At 41.4% G+C, this 26155-nt stretch overlaps 1 protein-coding gene across 1 annotated transcript in view; it reads right to left on the bottom strand.

The window, feature by feature from the left end:
- Window positions 1–14275: 14275 nt before the first annotated feature.
- alpha-Man-IIb (alpha-Mannosidase class II b) overlaps window positions 14276–26155 on the bottom strand; it is a gene marked incomplete at its 5' end in the record, with an annotated part of 36097 nt that continues 24217 nt past the window's right edge. The window contains 4 exons of the mRNA XM_065219410.1: window positions 14276–20215; window positions 20280–20391; window positions 20454–20648; window positions 20895–20987. Coding sequence (XP_065075482.1) covers window positions 17427–20215; window positions 20280–20391; window positions 20454–20648; window positions 20895–20987 — 3189 coding nt within the window. The remainder of the gene's footprint in view (window positions 20216–20279; window positions 20392–20453; window positions 20649–20894; window positions 20988–26155) is intronic.

Raw genomic sequence — 26155 nt, forward strand, 5'->3', positions numbered from 1 at the left:
TTCTCTGTGTAATTACAGCTGATCTGGCAATAACAGAGTAGCAACCGTGGGCGGTCAATCAAGCTCAAGCTCAAGCTCAAGCTTTACCTAATTTTGGGTTCCTGCACTATAGTGCCGAGTTGAGTGAAAATAACATACTTTTGGGTACTTTTTTCTAACCGTGTAGACAGGACCTTTTTTTTTTAGTTGAAGATGCTAATTTCAAATAACAGACTAAAGTGGTAATTTTTATACGATAGATGAGGAGATAAAAGTATAGAATTGATAGTTCCGTTTAGAGTACGGCAGTGTGAAAATTGCATATAGAGAGTAGCAAGCGAACTAGGACAACTTTTAGGAAGGTACAAATCGGTTTTATCATCTCTCTTTACCAAACTCCACCTTTGGAGAGGGATGGTGAGGGGTGCCCCCCCCCCCCGCCACCACTGGCAAAAAGAGATGATCACCGACCCGCTCATGTACCAACGATGTGTTTGAAACAGTTCTTCCGATTTTTACCGCACTCCAGTTGTTATCTGAAGGAAGGCATCCAGTCGTAGGTTTTGAAATTGCAGCTATTTTTACCGCTACCACGGTATGTGCTCCTGTCATCGTCGACTTGACCCTACCCGTGTCTTCTCGAGATCGTGACAGATAATGCATGAGAGAACTGTCAAAAAAACCGGAAACTTATCCATTGAGCGCCGGTCTTTAGCATAAGGTTATTACGAAGCGGTCGGGGTTGAACATTCAGGTCAATTTGCCTCAGGATAGCCTCGCAATCTGTCCTTCCTTGCAGGATATCGGCCACGGTTAGGGCTCTGCTTATTTCTCTTCTAGTCCGGAGAAGTTCTAGGTCGATAAGTTGACAACGGCCTTCGTAACTGGGTAATCGAAACGGATCATTCCAAGGCAATCTACGCAACGCAAAACGAAAAAAAGCGACAGGTAGGCAGGGTTTGGGTTCCAAACCGCTCAAGCGTCGATCGAACAAGCGAACAATAGAGCGATTTTAGACAGTAAATATCAGTGAAGTTTTTAGCTATCCTAAAAATGAGCCCTAAAGTTCTTGACGCCTTATCGACAACGTATGCAATGTAAATATTATCGGTTGTTGTTTTTCTTCAGAACGTAATAGCGGAGCATTTGGCTGGGTTCACTACCATTCTGTTTAAACTGCACCAACTAGCGAATACATTCAGCTGACGTTGAAGAAAAGAAAGTGAGGTCATCTGCATATGATAACCGAGGAGCTTCGATGACCAGATGCACATCGTTGAAGTACAATATAAAAATCAACGGTCCCATGTGGCTTCCCTGAGCAATACCTGATGTGGCGAAGAAGCTAACTGATCTGCAATCTCCTATAGCAACCTTTAGTTGGCGACCGGTAAGATATGATCGAAACCAACTCAGAAGATTGTAGAGCGTCCAACAGTAAACCCATGTTGATCGGCACTCAAATACTGCTTGCAATTGGACAGCAACGGTTCCATAATCACTAGCTCGAATAGCTTCGAAACGGCACTTAACGATTTAATTCCTCGATAGTTATCCACAGCTTGCTTCCTTCCTTTTTGTGGACGGTAAACATGTGCGCAAATTTCCAGCAAGATAGAAATTAGCCACTGGAGAGAGACATTCGGAACAGGCGAAGAAACGGAATTAACAAGCTAGCAATATGTCTCTTCAAAAACACAGATGGAACTCTATCAAGTCCAGGATTGAAGGATGACTTGAGCAGAGTCGCGGCCTTAGAAATCATCTCAGTATTAACATCAATTGCACCCAGCGTTTGATCATTTACTGGAACTTTCCTGGCAGCCAGGTTAATATCAACAATCAATACGAAACTAACGATTTTAAATTGGCTCACTACTTGACTAGCCTATTGGTCCCAAGCAAACGATTAACGTATCCCATTCTAGTCGAAATTCTAGTACTACACAATGTTTATTTTGATTCGCTATGAAAGTTTGACAGATAAAATAAGGGGTTAGTGGATTTTCCTATGATTCGAGGGGTGAATCGATTAGCTTGGGGCCGAAGAGAGTACCAGAGCTGAGCCAAAAAGTTGAGCACGTTTCTTCGGGACCTTCTGGTCTTAGAGTTACCTCTATGTTAATATGGTCGTCATTTAGTATCTCATTAGTGAATACACTGGCAAACTTGTCGGAAAAAAGGTGGCATATATCCTGAATAGTGGCAGCAACTTCTCCGTTGAATTCCATAGACGATGGGAGGCCGGATTCCCTGCGTTGCTCGTTCACGTAGTTCAAAAAGGATTTCGGGTGTCACTTAAGTTTACGCTGGATGCCTGGTTGGAAACTTGAAAAGCATTCACGACTGACTCGCTGCTACATGTGATTCAGCCTCACATAATGTAGCTTCAGAGGAAGCGCGCGATACATCGTAAATCTTCGCAAGTGGCCCAGTAAGTGGGTTAGGGTCTAATGATATCTGAATGGACAATACAGTGCAGGTGAATGTTTTATTTTATACTCCCTATATTATACTTCTAGAATCAGTTTTAGGTTTTTGGGTTAACAGCGGTAGAACGCGGAGGGACCACTTAGGTAGGGAAAGCATAATGTTCACACTTGAAGGTTTCAGAGCGGCTGAGCTATTCGGTGGTAGTTTGACCTTCCTTTCAAAACCAATTTGGCTCTAGAACAACTTCAAACATGTTCTGCATTATTCACATGTCGCTAGTCTAGAAAAAAGCTCGATATAAAATAGCAATAAAACAATAACAATTATATAGAGATGCCAGAATCTTAGCGAGTAGTTCAGCTGTTCTGGTTTCGATAGAATTTGTTGAGATCGGGTATAGTTTCTGAGCATGTTGTTTGTGGATTCCCAATTTGAAATAGTTCAGGTTAGCATAGAGTAATATTTTTATTGCTAGGGAACATTCTTTCGGGATCGTCTTTACTTCACACATTTTATTTTATTCATACTATATAAAACGCTGTCCAGACTGGAGAGTTATAACAACAATCAATACGAAACTAACGATTTTAAATTGGCTCACCACTTTAGTAGCCTATTGGTCCCAAGCAAACGATTAACGTACCCTATTCTAGTTGAAATTCTATTACTACACTATGTTTGTTTTGATTCGCTATGAAAGTTTGACAGATAACATCAGGGGTGTGTGGATTCATGCAGAACATGCAGGGGTGAGTGAAATAGCTTGGGACTGCTTGGGACCGTTGTTCTGGTACTGAGTGAGCCAAAAATAATAATGATTTTCTTCGGGACCCAGTGGTCTTAGAGTTACCTCTATGGTTATAACATGTTATAACGGTTGTCAAATAATTGCAACACAGAAACCACCATCAAGATACCGCTATAACATGTTATAACTCTGTAGTCTTTTTTTATAATTACTTTATTTGTACAGGCTCAATCGAATAAACTTTACAGAGCCGAGTTATCCTTTGCGTTATACATTATTACTGTCTTAAATTTAAAGTTAAAGGAACTGGACCGAGTACTCGCGGTTGGCTCGAGGTTAGTGGAGATTTACATTTTTTTTGATGGGAAAAGGGAAGAATAACTCTGTAGTCTGAACGTACTATAAATCATGATCAGTCTTAGAAAATGTGCAGCTCGCGAGAGGTTGCCAAATATGGGTTCTGTTTTTCATCCACAATAGTTTGGGGAGGGGGAGTCAAACGTAGCGATCTAAGAGCAAAATAAAGGCAAATAAAATAGGGAACACAACACCATGACCCAAACGACTAACCAACGCATGCGGCTCACACTTAACTTGTTCTACTTCTTTCGTCCTCTCATGTACCAATATTACCTGAGAACAAATGTTCACGGCGAATGAGAACGACCCAAATTTGAGTTTAGTTCACTCATAATCGCCAAAAGTGCAGGAACTCAGCGATGAGTGAATTTGTCTCATGGTTTCCTGTGGAAAACTTAAAAAATCTGCCGGAAAATGAGGAAATTGACGAAAATTTTATTCAGTCTCGGAGTAGTACAAATAGACTGAGTGAATCCAATCTTTACTTTTCTCAAATTCGGGAACTTTTCCTTGGAAAAACCTGGGAAAACATGAGACAAATTTTACTCATCGCTGAGTTCCTGCACTTTTGGCGATTATGAGTGATCTAAACTCAAATTTGGGTCGTTTTCATTCGCCGTGCAGTGTTCCGCTTGTATTATTTTCTTTGTTTTATTGCTAATATTACGGTTTTCTCTTTTTGTTGTTTTCTATGTCACATTAAAAACCATATCACATGTATTACGGACCGAGCGCTCTTTCGGATGCTGAGCGGACTGTCATCTGGAAGGGTTGTGCACGAGGAGCGATTTTAATCCCCCCAATTTTGACGTGGCATATCCAGAAACACAATACAACAAGAGAAGGAAGTAGGATTGAAGGTAAACAAGGAGTACATGGGAACGTCGAAACTGTAAGTATACTCCGATCTATTCTAGTACTCTTGTATAAAACTTATAGTAAACCGGCTAGATCGTAGTCGTCGTCGCAGGGACGCATAGTCATGTGAAGATTACCAGATCCGTGATCACTCATGATAAAACACACAAGGTTCTCAACATTAAATACATTGCATGGGTTAGTTCGCACAGAGGGTTGATTAGATGTAAATTGCTTTGAAACACCCGCATGAACGATAACCATAAGGAGTGCCTAACAACCTATTCGGGTTATCATCCCAACAATATGTGGTACGGTGGCACGATTTGTGGTATCGTTCATGTATGGTGCCCCCCCCCCCCCACCCTTTATAAGAGTCGCTGACGCACATTGCACGCTCTTTCGTTCTCCGGCTGATTGAATGGATGACAGAGTTTGACGTCACACTCCTTCAGACGTTTAGGCGGCGGGAGGGCGAGAGGGATGGCTGTTCAGTACACGGAAACAATTTAACAAATAATGTATTTCTAATAGGGGAAATGACGGCTTCGGCATGACAGACTATTTTCGGCAACCCAAATTGAAACACTATTTTCACTGGATTTTCTTACGAAAACACTTCGCTGAATGCATGCAAATGATTCTTTATGCTTTCAGCTTCAATTTGACTATATTTTAACCACTGAGAAAAAGCAATCTAGCAAGGTTTTCTTGAAATGAAATACACGCACTACAAATTGTAGCTGATTTCGAGTTGCCGATAATAGAACAGCAGATTTACATGCAGTTCATGATAAAAACAGACACTGCCGACAATACTCGCTCTCACTAGAGAAGATTGGAGCTTTGTAAGAGCGTTTCAAAACAGCTTTCGACTGAAATTGTTAGAGCAGCTGGCAGCAATAGATTGTAAACAAACCAATACTGCATATGTGTGCGTTCCTTAGAGAAAAAGGCTATAGAAAGAAGGTCGCTGCTTAGGTTGCCGAGAATACGTAAATTCCCCTCACAGTTCAAAACTCACTAATATTCTCTTTCAATCTCTTTTAATTTCTTTTTCATTGATGGTGTGATGTAATCGATGCGCTATGTGACGAGAGCACAAACCAAACGAGGCCATTTTTCAACGATACGATAATAACTTATGCGCTTTTCACACAAAACCTACCCAAACCTTTCCTTTCTACAATCCCTGAGCCGCTGGTTTACCATAAGTATACCTCGCAGAACTTTTTTTAACCCCCATGGGTAAAGATGCTGTGTTGCTCACTCCTCTTCCCTTCCCTGGTGTATTATGGATGGTGTGAATATTCACATCGGTGACATGGCCCCTGACATCATAAAATGAAATTAAATGAAAATTCTAAATAGAGCTGGAATTAGGGCGTAACAGCTTTTGTAAACAATGACTTCTATCGATGATTTCTAGAAATTCAAGTAACGCCCACGCATACCAACATATCCATCGAACAAGGAAAGTCTTTCCCTACCCGATGGTGTTGTTGAATTGCGTTGGCGAGCCTTAACTTTCTAGAAATCATCGATAGAAGTCATTGTTTACAAAAGCTGTTACGCCCTAATTCCAGGTCTATCTTCTCGATGTACACACAGTTACGAAGATTGTGTAGCTGTATGTTTGTCGTGTCCTCGAGTTGAAGTTTCACTCTCTTCTCGAGGAATTTTTTAACTTTTCCCGCGTGCGGACGTTTCGAAAGGACACTGAATTCGACGACTAGAGTGTTTTTTTTTTCGTAAAACACTAATGTCTACCGACGTTCGATTTTGTAACCGTAAAGAATGAATTTTTTATACGTCCGATGCAAACTACCCTAAAAATACCATAAACGAACTTTAACCCAAACGATTGAACTATTAATGGATCATACCCCGAACGAACACGTCGTTAAACAAAATAACTATAACAACTGCCACATACATTTTTTTTAAATTTATATAAATGATTTACTCAGAGCCAGAGGGAGGGGGAGAGTTGTTTTCAAAACCTTCTAGAAAACTGTCCACCCCAAATGGCATTGTGAATATATTTGCGGAGGAAGAAGGTATTTCTGACTACCATTCCATGGAAGGCTAAGAAGTTCACTGAACGAAAACATCCGCAATACTTCGACTGATTATTGTATTGCTCGAGCCCTTTAACAATAAGCTGTCGAATTTCGGATGATTTCCTTATGGTTGAATTCGTCATCAACTGATGAGCATCTATATGACTGTCTTCCAAATAAAGGATGATATTTATTTGAAAATAAGCTGTAAAATATACAGGGCTCATAGGACAACAATTTAAGGGGCTGTCCATAAACTACGTAGACAGTTTAGAGGGGGGGGGGGGGTTGAAAATTATCCACGGCCCATACAAATTTTAAAATTTTTGTATGGGCAATTGTCTACGCAGGGGGAGGGGGGGGGGTCAAGAATCCCAAAAAACTGTCTACGTAGTTTATGAACAGGCCCTAAGGATAGGATGGCTTGTAAATGCTTTTGATTAGATTATTAATTCGATTGCTTAGATTTCCATATTAAATAGCCATGAACAGCCATTCATTATGGATAAAAAAATCCTTTTTGTTTGGTAGAGGAAACTTCCTCCACCACGACAATTTGTCATTTAAATGATCTTTATTTATTGTGATTGTGTGGTTTACATGTATGAATTTTTTAAGTGACACAGATGCGTCTTTTCAACTTTAGTACATTTCAGATTTTAATTATTATTTACAGTTCCTAGTCCTATCAGGTCTATTTTAAAGTATGACCACCTTGGTGGGATTGGTTTGATTTGAATTGGAAAAAGGAGACTACTTATAACTACTATTTACAACTACAACTAACCTACAACTACTATGTACACCTAACCTACTATATACAAATTGCTTATCAAAGCATGTTCTGATAAATTACATTTTTGTGCAAATTTAGTCTTAATTTCGATAATTTTGGAATCTATTTTGGCAATGCCTGCCTCTTCATGTAAATTTGTTATTCTAGTGTCGAAAGGACGATCAAGAACCATCCTCAGCACTCTATTCTGAGCTACCTGAATTTTGTTCCTGTGAGTCTGTGCACATGATTCCCACACCGGAGCTGCGTAGAGGATCGCAGGTGCAATGATTTGTTTGTAGACGGCCAGTTTGTTCACCCTTGAGAGGCGGGATCTGCGGCAAATGAGCGGATACAAACACCTAACCAAGGCGGAGCACTTAACTAGGGTTTTCTCTATGTGCGAGCGGAACAGGAGCTTCTCATCGAACAACATCCCGAGATAAGTAACATCAGTGGACCACTCGACCCTTGTACCATCCATTATTACGGTACAGGAGGGAGACGGTTTAAGTTTTAATGATTGTCTGTGAAGGAACATGATCGCTTGGGTTTTCGAGGCGTTGATTTTGATTTTCCACGTGGTGGCATAATCAGCAAAGGCGTCAAGGCATCGTTGAAGCTTGTTTGTTATTTCACGAGGCATCCTTCCCTTGACGGTTATAGCAGTATCATCTGCGAACAGAAATAACACGCAACCGTTACCCAAGGGAGGAATGTCGGAAGTGTAGATGCTGTATAGCAAAGGGCCCAACAGACTTCCTTGCGGAACACCTGCTGGGATGGAAAATGTGCTTGAATTGCAACCATTCAACGATACCCTGAACGACCTTTGCTGAAGGTAGTTACGGGTGATTTTAACAAGATGCAAAGGAAAGTTGAAGTTACAAAGCTTGTATACAAGCCCATTGTGCCAGACATTATCAAACGCTTTCTCAACGTCTAACAATGCCATGGCTGTAGACTTGGATACAGCCTTGTTACTTCGGATGTTATTCATCACCCGTACTAGCTGATGATTTGTGGAGTGCCCCTTCCTGAACCCGAACTGTTCCGGTAGGAGAATATTGTGTTCCTCGACAAACTTGAGCAAACGATTGAGAATGAGTTTCTCGAACAATTTGCTCAGCGCTGAAAGGAGGCTGATTGGTCTGTAGCTTGAAGCTAGCGTTGGGTCCTTCCCGGGTTTGCGGATAGGTATGATTTTCGCTGTCTTCCAGATACTTGGAAAGTAGTGCAGTTCCAAGCATCTGTTGAAGACAGCAGCCAGCAGAGAGTGAACCTTCATGCTGAGATTTTTCAATACTAGGTTGAATATTCCGTCAAACCCGGGGACCTTCATATTTTTGGTGCATTTCAGCGTTGAGCAAATCTGTTCCACTGTGATTCTATCCTCCGGGGGGATGGCACAAGGGGAGGAATCAAGGTTGAGTACACATTGCTCAACCTGAACTTCGAGCGGACTTTGGATGTCGAAGCCAAGCAAGTGCGATTTGGCAATATGCTCACCAATCGCATTTGCTTTCTCCTGAGGGGTGATTATGAGCCGATCGTCATCATTTTCATCTTTGAGTGGAGGAATGGGTTTGGGGTGCGTCTTTAGGACCTTAGCTACCTTCCAGAATGGTCTGGAGCGGTCGTCCAGATTCTGGACAAGCCGCCCGAAACTTTCGTTCTGGAGTGAGACCATTCTGGAAGCAATCTCCTTGTTCAGATCGGCCATTTCACGTCTCCTCGCTAGATCTCCGGTTCTCTGGAACTGGCGTCTACGCACATTTCTCAAGCGAATCAGTAATTGGGTGTGGGAATCAATGGCAATAAACTTACCCCTCACAGGAACTCGTCGGACGCACGCCTCGTCAGCCACGGTTATGGCTTGGTGGAGTCCCTCCAACGCTCGGTCGATGTCCTCCACGGTGTCAAGCGACGGGTTGTCGATGATGTGCCTGTCTACCACGCGTCCAAACTGGGCCCAGTTTACGCGATGGTAGTCCTTGCGCAGGCTTGAAGCAGGAGCCACGTTGCAGCCCAGTTCAGCCACCACCGGTTGGTGGTCGGAGCTGAGTTCGTTCAATGCCACCGGCTTGGACAAGCCGATATTTGTCAGGAACAGGTCTAGCGTCGATGGGTTGCCAGCCGGTGGGATAAATGTTGGTTCATCCGAAAACCAAACGGAGTACAGCCCATGCTGTGAGTGGTCGAACAGCAGACGACCGTTCTGGTTCTGCTGGTAGTTCCGCCAGGCCTCATGGCGAGCATTCAGATCTCCTCCAACTACGAAGCGGGAACCGGTACGGGTGATGGTGGACAGATCTTTTTTGAATTTAGCCGCTAGTCCACTGTTGGCGGCACACTGTCGAGGGCAGTAGACGGCGATGAACTGGACGTATCCAGTCGACGACTCCACCTCCACACCAAGGGCCTCGATGATAGAGGTGCGGATATGAGACAGAGTGTGGTATTTTATTCCTTTCTTGACGACGACCGCAACACCACCCCCCCTGGAGCTGGTGCGATCAAGCCGAATAATGCCGACAATTTACAGTTTCCACGCTTTACCAATGCTCGTACCACCTCTGATAGCGATGGCTATGCTTCCACCTCGTTTGTCTGCTCAGAGCAACAAATGACATTCGATAGATTTATTTACATCATCGTTTTGAATGATTAGTGCTAAGGGGCTGAGCCAATAAACCTTTTTGGCGTTTAATAATCTTTCTCTATTTAGCACACATGGATGAGAACGGTTTGTTTTCCCACTAATCTGTTTCCCTCTTGCTCGCACTCGTTCGATTTAAATGGTGCAGTAGTGTGCGCCGATGAAACGTCAAAAAGCTCAATACCAAATTAATTTCAATTTAAGATGACTACCATTCTACAGAGAGCATTACGCATTCCAACTGAAGGCCCTATCTCTTTTCAAAACAATGTTCATCCTGTATTCGAGAGAAAAATCATCTGATTTCAAAACAGCCGTCATCCGGTTGCAGCTATCATTCGGAAAGGCGATTTCGATGTTTCGATTTGAATGGTCTGAGGTTTCATTCGAACAGAGGACGGTGGTTTGATACAGTGTAGGGTAACTTAATGACGGTTCAGCAAACGATCGATAATCGCATCAACCGACAGTAAACACTGGTTGAAAAAGGGCGGAGTCGCTTGAATGAAACTTGCACTCATATCCGCTTCGAACGCTCCTCGGGGAAACCATCGAAGCATATTAGCAATCCGGTCGTGAAGTAACAAAGTGAGATCAATGCAGTTAGGGACCATCCTCCTCCCTCGCAGTACATTTTGCTTAAGGTGATACGATCTAGAAGCCCGGCCTCTGATGCTACTTCACATTTTCCAGGCGATAATTATCTGCCACCGGAAAACATATTTGTGGATGCTGACTCGTATCACCTTAATAACTAGCCGGTCACATCTTCTGAACGTCATGGGAGGATCATTTCTCAATTTCTCTACCGTAATGATAGTGCACATCGACCTAAAATATTTAGTTATTTATTTTACTTACACTTGTAGTTCAGACATTTGGTTTTGTTCTAAGCATATCGAAAACTTAAAAAAAGTGTTCAAATTTGTTCGGAATTGAATTGCATTCGGTGAAACGAAACAAACACAAATACTTTCATTTTTTGTACAAACTGCATGAAATTGGAGGAATCCAATTTTGTGTTTCATTACTTTTCAAATGACTGCGCTCTTTTTTGGGTTGAATGAAATCGGATTGCAGGGCAAACGGTGTCAATTATCCTATAAATTTTACTACAATTTGTCACGATACTGCCTTCGACAGGACTTTTTAAACATGAGGGGACGTGTCGAAAAAAATAATAAAATTTGAATCAAATTCCATTTCTCTAGTATTGTAATATTGTTTACCATTAGTTGTTCCGATCCTTATTCCTCTTTCAAATATTCTCTCTAGCTGCAGTAATGTTCATTTAAAAAAAACAACTAACCCCTTTCCTTAATAGTTATTCTCTGACTTACTTTTAACGTTCTCTATTTGCATAACCTTGTAGGTGATTTTTGTGTTGGCTCTCATGAAAAATCGCTTTTGATCGTAGTTGTCATTATATTGTTCGAGTTAATATCAATCAAGTTTTAACGGTACATCAGATCGTTCTTGGTGCTACTCGCATGAACTTATTATTTTTTTTGAATATTAATAAATACAATAACAAATTGGAAATGGTGGGTAAGAAACTAAACCTGTTGGACGGTGATTGTTTTTTTTTGCTTAATATCATACATTGTAGGATGACAACTGAAGAGGTACTTGAATTGGGTTTGGAATTGTGGAGTTTTAAGTAGGAATTAGAACTTTAGAGGGAAAAATGCACTGATTCGATAGAATACTAACACTATAATCACAAAAAAAAAGTAGAAAGAGATTCTACGCTTTAGGTTTTGGTATTTACAACACAGAAAGGAAGGATTCGACTGGTTACGAACTATTTTGAACTAAACAACGTAAATGGTGTGATGCTGTTCTGTAGCTTTTAAATAAGTAAATGACTAAAAAATAAACTGATAACCTATGTATGGGTCAAAATCCGGTCCGTTTTTTTTTCTTCAAGTGGAATGATTAGATCGATGGTTTTTTGTTTTGTTATTAATTGATATTCTATCCTGTCTGAGATAAGTTCAAGCTGCGTTTTGATAGAACGAAAATAAAATCGTAGTTTGATTTCTATTTCCTTTTGCCTTAGAGACCATGTGAGATTTTTGCAGTTCGGGAAGAGGTGAGACTCGATCGCCAAAGGCGTTTTGTGTGTTAAAAGTAAGATTTATAACCAAACTTTTGCTGGTCTCGCGTGGTCGAATGCTCTGCCAGCTGCTCTGTCATGACTGATGCGTTTTTATTTTTTTTTGTTTCTTCAAAATCGAATTTATGTGTTATTCCTAAAAATGGGTTCGATTCGCTTCAATCGAGGGACTGTATACGTTTTAATCGGTCAGTAATCGCCAATGAGATATCTACAAATTTTTAGTGCTGATGCCTTTGACCGGGAAGAGTGTTGACTGGAGATGTTCGGAGGAGATTTGGAGAAACAAAATGCTATAAAGGTTCTGTTCTTCGGTCCATCTTAGTATGCGAAGTGTTCTCTCAGAAGAACTTTATGGCGAATATGTTTTTTTTTATCCGAGTCGGAACCAGTTCCAACCCAGTGCGAAACTTTTTGTCAGCATGAACCTGGAATCTTAATACCTGATCCTGGTTGGCATTGAATCAAAAACAAATCCGGTATTAGATATCCAGAAGTACCTACTTTATCATATGATTTGGCTATAGATTTATGCCGCGCATACACTTGGATGACAAACTATGAGCATGAGCATGATTTGTATAATAATTAGAAGTACAATACAACAACTATACAAGTGTGACCATGGATGTGCTCATAAGTTATTATACAAATAATGCTCATGTTCATAGTTTGTCATACAAGTGTATCCGCGGCATTAGTATGACAATTTTAAGTGCGTTAGTGCCGTTACTGCCGTTAGTGCTTCAGACAATGAAAAGCATATTTGGCAACACTGCGAATTCGCTTTTATTTGGCACAAACGGCCATTGACTTCTCGGCGCAAGATCTCGCTAATACAACCTAGCTAGTTTAGTTGTGTAAAATCGATTTGTTTATTATTTTCAACCACGAAATCATCTGTCAAAGTGTCTGACTTGACCGTGGTTTGTTTTTTATTTTCAACCAGTTAAACGCATGGATTAGTGAAACTGCTCACTAATACTAACGGTGGTAGAGAATTCAATTGAGAATAACCCAGAGAGAGCGAGAGTCACTTCTACTTAGAGGTATGGGAAAATTTCTAAAAACTGCAGGTACTCAGCGCTGAGCAGGCATGGAAAATCATTTGCATTCATTTCGTGCATTTATTTACATTCATTTGTCCCTAACTTTTTTCAACAACAGAGTTCCGCAAAATAATGTATGGAGTTTTTGTAGGTTTTGTTATTAACTACAACTTTTGTTAACAACTTAAATCCGTATCTCTTATGCATGACGAACCAGAGCGAACAGAAGCCACTACTGTTTTTCAGTGAATGTATTTTACATTCACTGAAAAAAAGTAACATGTTCTGCCCGCTCTAGTTCGTAATGCATAAGAGATACAGATTTAAGTTATGACCAAAAGTTGTAGCTAATAACAAAACCTACAAAAGCTCTACACATCATTTTAAAGAATGCTGTTGATGAAAAAAGTTAGAGGCAAAGGAATGTAAATGAATGTATGAAATGAATGCAAATGATTTTCCATGCCTGCCTGTAGTTTTTAGAAATTTCTCATACACCTGAGCAGAAGTGACTTCCTCTCTCCGGGTTATTCTCAATGGCCATGCAGAGATCAGCAAAAGAAGTATAATTCAAGCTGAACATTGCATTAGGTCCTAAGTAACATTGACAGATTCTCTTCGTCGACTTTCTCTTTGTATCTCCACGGCCATGTAAAGACATTTCCAGGTATTTTCAGCACACAGATCGATAAAAGAACTTATTACCTAGCATCTAATACGACACACACAACAAGAAATGGGTTTGTGCTCAAGTTATTAACGAAAGAGAATGTGGCCGAAGAGAATCGATCAATGTTACTTAGGACCTAATGCAATGTTCAGCTTGAATTGTCATGGATGGCGCTGGTGGTGTAGTCGTAAGCGTCACCCTAGTGAGTTTGCTGAGGTAAACAAACCTGGTCACTTACTGTGGAAGGGAAGTAAAGCCATTGGTCCCGGCCCAAGTGTTAATGGGTGCTATATCTACCCTGGCATTCGATTTCCGTCAATGTATCGCGATCGATGTCCGTCGGTGATTGGCACTCGATTGCGGAACAGAAACCGACGTCATCAATCAATAAGGGCATGTTCATAAACTACGTAGACAGTTTTTTTTTGGGATTCATGACCCCCCCCCCTCCCCTCCCCCTGCGTAGACAATTGTCCATACAAAAAAAAATGTATGGGCCGTGGATAATTCTCGACCCCCAGCCCCCCTAAACTGTCTACGTAGTTTATGAACAGCCCCTAAGCAGAATAATTGTCATAATTATTGTTATTGTTCTATCCACAGTACAGAGCTCCCTTCATTTCTAGAATCAAAGTCAACTGCCCTGAAGTTTTTCCAAGTTCCATGATTTTTTCCAAGCTTTCTTAATTCGACCAAACTTCCTGGAACACCCTGAACCTTTTCTATGAATTTTCCTAAACATTTGGGCGAAATAAAGTTTCCAAAACTTCCAAAAAGTTCATTGAGCTTTTCTGAAATAAGCTCTTTGACAAACTGTTACGAAGATTCCTAAACTGATTCGAAGATTTAAGAAGTTCGTCAAAGTTCCCTAACTTTTTCAACGTGTCCTTTACTGTTATGAAGTTTGAAAAATTCCTCGCTTTGCTTCGTAATTCGCTAGATTTAAACAAAGTTCGCTTTCGTTGATTTTCTGCGAAGTTCCCTGAAGCTTCTAATGAATTCTCTGAATTATTCCAAGTCCATCAAGCTTCAACGAAGTACTCTGCATTTAAAAGAAGGTTTCGGAACTTTTATGAAGTTTCCAGAAATGAAACAAAGTTTTTTTTTAACTTCAACGAAAGTCCCCAAACTTGTACAAAGTTTCCCACTTCTTCGAAGTTTTCCCGAATGTTTCACCGAGCTTCTTTGAAATGTACTGAATTTCCATGATGTTTCTTTGAATATCAACAATGTCTCTAAAGTTGCTACGAACTTTAATGTGGGTAATGAAGTTTCCTGGATTTCTACAAAATTCGCTAAATTCACTGAATGAAGTTCGCTGCACTTCTACCATAGAGGTAACTCTAAGACTAGTAGGTCCCGAAGAAACGTGCTCAACTTTTTGGCTCAGCTCTGTTACTATCTTCGGTCCCAAGCTAATCGATTCACCCCTCGAAACATAGGAAAATCCACGAACCCCTCATTTTATCTGTCAAACTTTCATAGCGAATCAAAACAAACATTGTGTAGTACTTGAATTTTGACTAGAATGGGGTACGTTAATCGATTTGCTTGGGACCAATAGGCTAGTCAAGTAGTGAGCCAATTTAAAATCGTAAGTTTCGTATTGATTGTTGCTTCTACGAAGTTCCATGAACCTTTAAGTGGAAGCTCTACAATGTTTCCTGAATTTCTACGGAATTCTCTGAATTATTCCAAGTCCATTAAACTTTAACGAAGTACCCTGCAGTTAAAAGAAGGTCTCAGAACTTTTATGAAGTTTCCTGAAATGAAACAAAGTTTCCTTAACTTCAACGAAAGTCCCCAAACCTGAATAAAGTTTCCCACTTCTTCGAAGTTTTTCCAACTGTTTACAAAGCTCCCTGAATTTCTACGAAGTACTCTGATGCTCTACGAAGTTCACCGAGCTTCTTTAAAATGTTCTGAGTTTCTATGATATTCTTTTGAATATCTACAATGTCTCTGAAGTTTTACGAACTTCGATGGAGTTAGTTTTTTTTTAAGCTTTATTAAAGAGATTTTTAGCCTTAGGCTAGTTCATCTCTAGGATGGAGTTAGTGAAATCACTGAACTTCATCTAAGTTTTCCGATTTTCTACAAAATTCGCTAAATTTCGCTGAATGAAGTTTGCTGGACTTCTACGAAGCTCCATGAAGCAACAGCAAACGCACCGACAAACGTTAATTCTAGCGAGTTTTTAACAAAAAAGAAAGTTGACGAAGAGAATCGATCATCGCGTTTACGCCCTTATGCATGCTCACTGTCGGACTGATAGTTCATCCCGGCAATGAAAGCTTCCTCTGGCTTCGCTCAAAAAGATCTTCTGTCTTCTCCCACCAGTTTTCTTTTGCAACTTCCACGAAACTTCAAGGATGCTTTCAGAGTTTCATGGTGATTTCATTAGCTTCAGGAAAACTTCATAAAAGTCCAGAATTTTGGGTAAGTTCAAAGATCTGTAAGGGTGAGTTCCGATGAATTAAGGACAGTTTCATCAACTTCTGTTAAATATCGAAAACCCGAAAAAAAGTATTAAAAGTCTTAAAAAGGAAAGTCCAAAGAAGTCCAGTGATTTTAAGGAAACATAAGAAATATTGTCTAAAGGACTTAAGCGAAATTTAATTGTTTTCAGGACAGTTCTATTTATTTCAGGAGAATTGAGAGAACTTTAGAGATGCTATGAAAACATCAGGACAAATCAATTCATTCCAAGGTTTATGAAATTTTAAAGGAGTTTAAATTTTGTTCCGTCACTGTGAACTAGCCCAATCGATCAAAACATCTTGTAAGTTCAAATTGGACATTTTTTTTTTCATTTGGAAAAACAACTTTGGGCAATACTCAATTGAAACGCAAAATCGTTTAGCCTAGGCACAGACAAACAGATGTAACTATTTGAAAAAGTTTTTCTTGAAAACATAGTATGTCAAAACATAGGACCTCAGTAACGACATCTCTCTGGCTTCTCGCGGAAAACAAGCTTGCTCGCTAATACGCAAACAATATTGCATAAAAGTTCTATAGAATGTATAGAAACGTCAAAGTGATCCGATGCCAGCGCTGCGGCAAGTAGTTCGCGGAACTGATAATATTCAAGTCAACCGTTAAATGCGTGAACGAAGATACACAATGAAGTGGTACGTCTGTTTGTCTGTGGTTTAGGACTCAACCTGTAATCTATCCAGATGAAGAATCTGCTAACTGATCTCTTGTCCGAATTTCCCTTGCCAACCCATCCGTCAACCCCGACGAAGGCATCATTCAACATCTATGTTACTAAAATCAGATTCTAAACAGGAATAAGGGGAGCCTAGTACTCTTCATATCTCACACCGAACGCACCACCACCACTACCTCCACACTACCACCAAGACCAGTTGCCGCTCATTGCAAGTCCGTCCCATAGCACAAATCAACAAGTCTAAAAAGGGTTTTCTTAATTTGCTTCGAACCATTGGGACAACCTTCCAAACTTTTTTCAAACAAGAACGCAACTGCTCATTCCGCCTCAAACATGTTTGTTCGAAATCTTCAAACCATTAGATGTCATGGTCGCTGCCAAAATTAACCTAGTAAACCCACAAGTAACACAAGCCGGAATGAACATTTGCAATATTGGTCATCAGAAAAAAGTTGCCAAGTTGGTCCAATGCTAGGAAAACCCGGGTGATCGACTACCAGGGGACCGACTTGCACCGAGCGGCAGAGCAACCAGCTCACTTGACGAACGTCAAATTGTACGTCCGGAGCTCCATCGGTTCGAGGAAGATGTCCCCCACCGATCGCACTGGTGCCCCCGGGTGCAACCCGGTCAGCGAGGTGCTGGAAATTTGTTCGAGCTGTACCCCACCGAAGAGCTGCAGCCGGCTACTGTGCTTATCTACACTGTTACTATTGTAATAATTGTTATTATTAATGCTATTACTACTAGGACTTACGCTACTACTGCTATTGTTACAAAAATAATTCACTATCTCTTCGCCGCCTATCCGGCAGTTGTAACCTTGCCGGTGCAGCACCAGCAGGGCCGCGTTCGACGGGAACAGTGGCAGGTTACCCTCGGTCAGGGTACGGAGATTCAGAATGTGTAGATCACAGGGGAACGGAGTGGCTAGCAGCTGGACCGCCCGGTTCAGCTCTATCTGATTGCTTTCGTCGTACTTCTCTATAATGAACAAATTCGCCGGGTAGTTGAGCCCATTCGCCAGCTGATTGGCAAAAATGCTGGGGAGTTGGTATACATCGGGTTTGGGTTCATCTGCAGGCCCCGGAGGATTATCAGCCACTGCCGGTGCAGCACCGCCTTCGATGGTTTCCAGTATGACCCAGAATCGATGCCGGGTTAGGCGACTGTCTACGACGCCTTCGCCCATGCCACGGTAGTCGTCGTACAGCGTTCGTCTGTCTAGCATGACTTCCAGTTGTCCTGGTTCCAAACTGGCAGCGCCCTGAGCGTGAGTCGTCAGCAAGGTCAGCCTCATTTTGTTGTCTTGGATGAAGGCTCCACTGGTAATCGGGAAGTAGTTTCCTTCGATGCCGATTGACGGGACCTTCACCCGTTTCTGGTACTGGAATCCATTCAAATCCGAATAGAACTCTGGATTCTCGCTAGCTCCATTCTCGATGTCCGTAACGAACCGCATGAACATTTCGGTTTCCCGGTTCTTTGGAGGCATCTCGAAGTCGATGTCGTTTTCTATGTAGATTCCATTGTCCAAAACCGTGTTGGAGTTGAAGATCCTCACGGTGTGAGCCAGGAATGGTCCGTAGATAGCCGTCACGTCACTTGCCAGGGGCCCGGACGTGATCAGAATCGTCATGTCATTGTACTGCTCCAGTACTTCCTTCTCGGAGTTTCTCTGCTCCGGGTCCGTCTTGAACAGATAGGCGCCCGAGTGGAACTGCGCGCTCTTATATGCTGCAAACTTGATTGCACACTGAATCTGCTTACCCATGTTCTTCTTGGTGACCGACTTTAGGAAACCGCTCTGCTCGTCAAACAGTAGGCGCATTTTAAAGTTCTCCAACTGGATATCGCCCGGCTGTTTGTTCCGGATCTCGAAGATTTCATTTTTTTCGTCCTGGCACTCATTACAGTACAGGGTGGCCATCTTAGGTTTGAACTCATCGTCGTACGTAGCCGTGTAGGTCGTCAGCGACAGTGGTGCCAACTTGGCCACAAACATTATCTCGTACTCCTTCTCCGATGGAATGATCTTTCTGGAAGCAAACGACGTTTCCGTAATGTTCCACACCGGGTTGATCTGAATGTCCATTGGCTTTCCTTTCGGGTCCAGAATCTTCACCCGTGGAGTGAGGGTTCTAATCAGAACGACTTCCAGTCGCTCTTGAGCCAGTGCGTTGTAGACCACGAAGTCTGTGCTGCGAGCTTCCGTCACGATCAACGGAGTCTTTCGTGGAAGTTTACTGAAGTTGTCCCGTTCCAGTTCCCCGATCAGGAAGTTGTGCTCGGTGCTTTTCTTCTGAACGAGCAATTCGATCGTCTTCTCCTGCAGCTTGACCGAATCCTGGATGCTCTCAAACAGTCGCAAGGCATAGTCTCGCATGACGTTGCCTTTGGACGTTCCGGTGATGGCATCGTGATGTTGGAACAGGCCCAAGTTCCGCCTTGCCAAGATCATCTTCTCATAGTTCTTTTCGTAGATCTTGAAAGCATTCGAGTTACCGGATTGCCGTGCACGGTTGAACGCTAGCGTGAACAGAATCTCCGAGCTTCGCAGGTTGTGCTCAAGCTCCCGGCTGAGAATCTTGTAGTACGGACGGGTGGTAAAGTACCCGGACCAATAAGCTGGCCGACCTTCGTTGAAGATGTCGGCATAGACGAAGAAGTCACCCTTCAGAGTCGGAAACTTGTCGTACCGTTCCTTGATGGCGCTGAAGTAGTCCTTCGGAGTACCGAAGCTGATCTCCGTCTTGTACTTGTTGCGGTTCTCGTTGATGTAGTCGATCAGCTTTTTATAGTTGGTGTACTGTTGCTCCATTTCCTTCTCCTTGTTGTAGCGGAAGTCGTCACCGACGGGAATGAGTGCTACGTTATGCGGAAAGAGGGAAGCCGTTCGGGAGTACTGCTCCATGAGTAGATCGGCCTTGGATTCGATATTTTCCGGCGTGATAAACTGGGCCTTGATCGAGTACTCGGTGTACTCGCCGGGAATCTTGCGGAAGTCAAAGTTCAAGCAGATGAACGGATGAGGTCCACAGGAATGTTTAATCGAGTAGATGTCGAAGGGCATATTGTGGGTCAGCAGGGTGTGTTTACGGTCCAGCTGACTGGATGGGGTTTGCCAGTAGGGACTCCACATGAAGTCACCGTATCGATGGCGGGCGAACCACTGCTTCCACGCGTAGTGTATCCGCTGTATGATGGTTCCTTCGAATCCACTAGCTGCCAACAGGTATGGGACGGTGCTGCCGTGACCGAAAGGATCTATACTCCAACCGGTCTTCGGTGTGACATTGAGATTCGTTTTGACCCATTGATGTCCTGTGGAAAAAAAAGGAGAGAAGGTAGTTGATCGGGTTTGGGATTGCCGCTAGTCTTCTTTTACCTTCGATCAATTGATCGACCATTGCGAAAACATGAGTGTTCGCTTCATCTGTCATGACCCACCCGCCAGTGGTGATTTCCAGTCGTCCCGACTTGACCAGCTTCTTCAAGATCTAAAACAGACAAAGCATGGATAATTAGTGAATTGGTCTAGAACACTACATCGGCAACGAACCCTCTGCTTGGTGGGATGTGCCTGATCCCACCACAGCTGCAGAAAACTGATTTCGCTCCAGATGAACGACATGTTGTTGTACTCGGGCATCTTGGTGACGGCCAAGTTGAGAATCTGCCGTGAATCCGACTGGAAGTAGTTGACGAAGGTCTTCAACCACCCGGGGTCGTTGTGTGAGTGGGGAACTACCACAATCTAGTGCCGAAAAAAAAAAGTTAAAATTAACAGAAGAAAAGTTCGGCTCGGTTGGTGGCAGTAGTGGAGGACAATAATTAAACCTCGGCTGAACAATAGCTGAGAAAGTATCACATTTTCCAGAAACCCGTTGAAAGTCAACAGCACTACCACTTTTTTTGTATTTGTTTAGCAGAGCACTAGCGAATGGGGGGTGAACTCCAACCGAGTCAAGCATAGCAAAGATTAATTTGCATAAATAATCACCTTCAACGGTGGTCGCTTCGGATCCTTTTGCAGCTTCTCGTAGCGGCTCTCGAAGTCCTTGTCCCAGTACTCCTTTGTTTTCATCCATTCGGGCTGCAAAAAAAAGAATAGAAAAAAAAGAATGAAACATTGCGGGTGAGGGGACGGCAATTGAGAAAACGGTCAGTGTTTATGAATATGAGCGAAAATAGAAAAAAAAAAATTGCGGAAGAAGCGAGAAAGATTTTGATAAAATTAAATTAAAAACCAGGGCAGATTTTTTGCCCGTTTTCTTCGGTTCTCTCTGGCCGCCGCTTATTCCATCATAATTTGAATTGGCAAAGTTTTTCCCAGTGCTGTTTTCCGCTCGTTTAGTTTGTTATGTTTTTCTTTGGAAGGAGGTTCAGGATGAAGAACAGTTCAACAAGTTCCAGTGCACATTTGGGATGAATTAGATACCGACTGAACGGTTCGCTAAGTGGGCTGTAGAAATTAAGGTGTTTGAATATGCAGAGATTGAAAATCGATCATTTAGAAATGAAATTTCGGTTCTGCTACGATGATAACTATTAACTATTGTCCGAAAGTTGTTGTTTAAGGATTTTCGTTAATTTTTGTAAGTGTTCAACGTAAAATTTTCACACTAGGTTATAGCTTTTCACTATTTTTTTTTAAATATTGAAGTGGGTTATTTCATGTTATTTAAATTTTAAACACTTCTTTGGAATTTTTACCCAAAATTACTGGATTTTTTTAGCGTGTATATTTTTTTTCTGGAAAGTTAGATTTTTTCCGGCAACTTTGTTTCAGACGTCATTTTGATTGGAAGCAGCGTCCACCAAAGTCATTTTCAATTGAAAATCGTCAAGCGGTGAAGAAGCTATCAACCATCACTTTCAATTGAAAGTCATTCTTTCTTCTCTTCGAGTAAATCCCCTTCAACATCAACAGAACCACTTTCTATTAATTTTCATGCTGTTTTTTTTTTTTTTTTTTTGGATTGACTTGTGTTCATTCCGGCTTTCATTGTCAAATGAACTTACTTTCGCATTGAAGCGAATCTGTTCGATCTAAATTCGCGCAGTTTTTCTGACTTTTGTTGATTGTTGACACTCGGTTCATTTAAGTGAATGCGCATAGATCTGTGCACGTGGATGTCAAATGTATCATTGTCGGGTAGTTTGTTTTGGCTTCCGTTCGATTCCATGTATTGCCGTCACTTTTACTCCGGTGTGAAATGAAAGGGACCGAAGGAGAATAAAATGGGAATTTCAAGACCACGCACTGATCTATAGAAAAAAAAAACAACAGCACGCGTGTCACATTCCGAATTCAGAAAAAGTGGGAAATACTGACGCCGAACCATCGATATGGGTGTTTTTGGAATCGGGGTGGCGTTTAGAGATCGAAGATAGTGGCTTCCGGTTTAAGAAAATGTAGGAAATACATCAATATAGGCATTTTTGGAATCGGGATGACGTCTTGAGGCCGGAGATCGATTTCCGACGCCATTTTGAAATCCAAGATGGTGGCTTTCGATTTCATAAAAATGTGTCAAATACCCTAAAATATGGGTATAAATATTCGGAACGGGGATGACACTGTTGAAATACCAATGTTCGTATCACCCTAAGCATATGGTACACCCTAAGCGAGTTGGTAAGGAAAGAGCTACAATTGATTCTTCTGCAAACTGCTGTACAATAGATTCTACTGCAAACTGTTGTACAATAGAATATGCGCTATCTTTTACTGCGCAACTGTTTAGCTGAACTACGTGCCGTATATGCCTATACGGACAGCCGGAGAGTGTGGAAGAGTTCGGATATTGTGTAAATCGCTACCGGACTATACTCTGTATATAGATATTAATGACTAGATTTCATGTAAATAAATTATCTTTGGAATCGAAACGAAGAGTATTATTAATATACAATCTATTCGATTAGTTCACGAACCACAACAGGTTATGGGCCCAGGAGATTACTAGTATCACTGGCATATATTTCTTGAACTCAGGACGATTATAAGAATCGCTGGGTTTAAAAATAAGATCTTAAGACTTCTTAAGATATGAAGATAATTGGCTCTTCAACATTCAAAATGGAAGCCAAAGAAGACGGACAACGGCAGCGCTTGGTGATGATACCAACCTTCCAGGGAGCAGTTGGAAAGGATTACCCGTTCTGGAAAGTGAGAGTAACGCACTACCTGAAGCAGCAAGGACTATTGCACCATAGAGGTAACTCTAAGACTAGAATGTCCCGAAATAACGTGCTCAACTTTTTGGCTCAGCTCTGGTACTCTCTTCGGTCCCAAGCTAATCGATTCACCCCTCGAAACATAGGAAAACCCACTAACCCCTCATTTTATCTGTCAAACTTTCATAGCGAATCAAAACAAACATTGTGTAGTAGTAGATTTCGACTAGAATGGGATACGTCAATCGTTTGCTTGGGACCAATAGGCTAGTCAAGTAGTGAGCCAATTTAAAATCGTTAGTTTCGTATTGATTGTTGGTTGCACTGCCTGGATCGAATTCCCCCCATGGAAGAGTATGGAGATACACCGGAGGGCGCCACGGAGGAAGTAGCAGCTTTGCTGAGCGCGAAGTACCAGAAGCGCTTGAAGGAAGACGACGAGGTGGTCAACATTTTTTGGACCTCGTTGGACAACGACGCCATGGCCCGACGTCTGGCACTGTTTTCGATACGGCGCAAGCTGTATAACCTTCGGACCGCTGGATACAAGACGCTTTTGGAGCTGTTCTTGGCCCACGAGAGGCTCATCCAGGATTTGGAGAGAGCGGGTGAAGTGGTATCAGCAGGTGAAAAAGTGAACACCCTGCTAGTTGCCATTCCGGATCGCCACCAGAACATTTTGGATGCTATTGCGGTAATGTGTCAGGGCGATCTAGCTTCGATGTCACTATCGGACATTCGTAGCCTTTTCCTGGACGCCGATGAGAAGAAAGAGGAGCAACACGATTTGGAACCATCTAACGTAGCCATGGCTGCCGACAACCGGATGAAGAAGAAGAATAAGAAAAAGGAGACTCGAGCATGTTATGAATGTGGCAAGGTAGGCCACACCAAGAAGTACTGCTACCGTTTGCTGAACCAACAAAGGAAGCGTGGTTTTGAGCGGGGATGTTTCCCAGCAGAGCCCAAGCGAGAGAATTTTTCTGAACGTGCAAATATAGCACTGGTTGGTGTTTCTGAGCAGGAACATGTCCCAGCAGAACATACCGTGCGGGACCGAAATCCGTACACCTTAGCACGAGAGAATCATTAACGGTCAATACTAAATAATGCTATCACATTATTCTCTGTATCACATCTTTTTCCTTTACATTTATCTTTATTTTTCCAATATATGCAAACACCAGGTCTTAAAATTACCTTTAATTATTAGAAAAAAGGATTTAAATTGCACATATCTTGAATCAAAATCCGTACAGCGTTTTACGATTGAATCAAAATCCGTACAGTTTTGAATCGAAATCCGTACACTGTGTTGATGATGAATCAAAATCCGTACATGAATTAAATCGATCCAAATCAATGAAAAAAAAACGTGTTGCTATCTTGAATAAAGTATTTTTTTGTAGTTGCTTGGCTAAGAGTCCAAAACAGCTATATTCGTTTAAATACACTAGTTTACAGCATATTTGAACTTTGTACGCTGATGGTCATTTCCCATGTAAAATCGTGCGCTGAATCCAAAAATGTAGTCCAAAAAAATCTCGGTAGGATAGTTTTGGAGATATAGGGGTAAGAGAGGCATAGTGAACAGGTGGGGCATAATGAGCATCGCGCGTGCTCCAGCTTGGACTTCCGGCCGATCAGAACAAATTTGTTGGCTGTAGGATCAATATCTTAATTATATTGATCCTACTACCAGTTGATTTGTTTCATGCAGTTGGAGATCCAGAGCCAAAGTACGGGATGCTCACTATGCCCCACCTGTTCACTATGCCCCTCCTTCCCCTAGCTAAAAAATGAAATCACACGTAAAAAAAAAAACTAAAACACAAATATCTCTGGCTGCAATGAAGTGATATTAATTATTTTAACGCCAAATTAAATGTATTATTTCGATCGTTATAACACTATTTTTCCGTGAGAGTAATGGTAGAACCACCATAAACATTTTAATTTACATTGCTTAAAAACTTAGCAGAAATTCATTTTTTCTTAGGAAAACTTAATAAACAAACTATTAACTAACAACAATACCATCAATCTCACTGACAATTGATGTTCAATTGATCGAACGAAAAAATTTCTTTCCTCTAATTTAGCGTTAAAATAATTGATATAATCTCATTACAACCGGAGATATTTGTATTATAGTAATCAAACTTGTTTAAATTGATTTTTCATTTTTAGCTGTATCTCAAAAACTATCCTACTGACATTTTTTCGACTACATTGTTGAATTCAGTGCACGATTTTACGTAAGAATCATTCATCAAAGATTCAAGTTATTTTTTTTTTTACTTTTACTTTTTTAACTAATGATATCAGCGTTAGATTAATTGATGCTCCAATCGATTCAAAGGAGAGGTACCTGAATTCTTTTTATTTAAGAAGGTAACTGTTCTGGATTTTTATGCTAACTAATATCATGTTTAAGGATTAATTTCTTCCAAATTTTATTCTATACCAGTGCTTTGGGTTAAATATTCTTACTGGAGTTTTCCTCCGATCACAACTTCGAGGTTTTTGAAATTTGACATGTGATAACGTGCAAGATGCGCCATACTTTGGAACTCCACCAACCCACTGGCATCAAGCGATAAATTAACCGGTTCCTAAGATGGTAGCTCTATAATGGCGGATAAGTAAAAGAAAAATACAACCATAAGTAAAAGAAAAATAGAAACCAACAAAAAAAGACAATGAACTGACATCAAGGATTAGTTTTTCGTTTTGTGCATGAAAATTAAAATTGGTAAAATAACGACTATAACTTAATTTAATTTAATGCGTCAAGAGAGTAATAATCATAAAAATACAGATCTTTCATTGCTTCTTTTCCACAGCTTTCTTCTGCTTCTTCTCCATTGTTACTATTGCCTTTTCAGGTTATAATGCTTTCTTGCTTCCAACCCTAATAAAAATAACCATAATAGAGAGCTTCACGACGTGTTCGGGGTATCATCCAAACCATTTGTGGGAAAGTTTACCCATCCGGGATAAAGTTCGTTCGTGGTATTTGTTTATTATGGAGCTTTCTTTGCTCTTCTTCCTTTTCTTCCTCCTCTTCCTCTCTCGCTC

The sequence above is a fragment of the Ochlerotatus camptorhynchus genome, unplaced genomic scaffold (genome assembly GCF_037179485.1).
Source record: "Ochlerotatus camptorhynchus isolate MF236.1 unplaced genomic scaffold, CSIRO-AGI_Acam_v1.1 ptg000104l, whole genome shotgun sequence".
Taxonomy (NCBI): Eukaryota; Metazoa; Arthropoda; class Insecta; order Diptera; family Culicidae; genus Ochlerotatus; species Ochlerotatus camptorhynchus.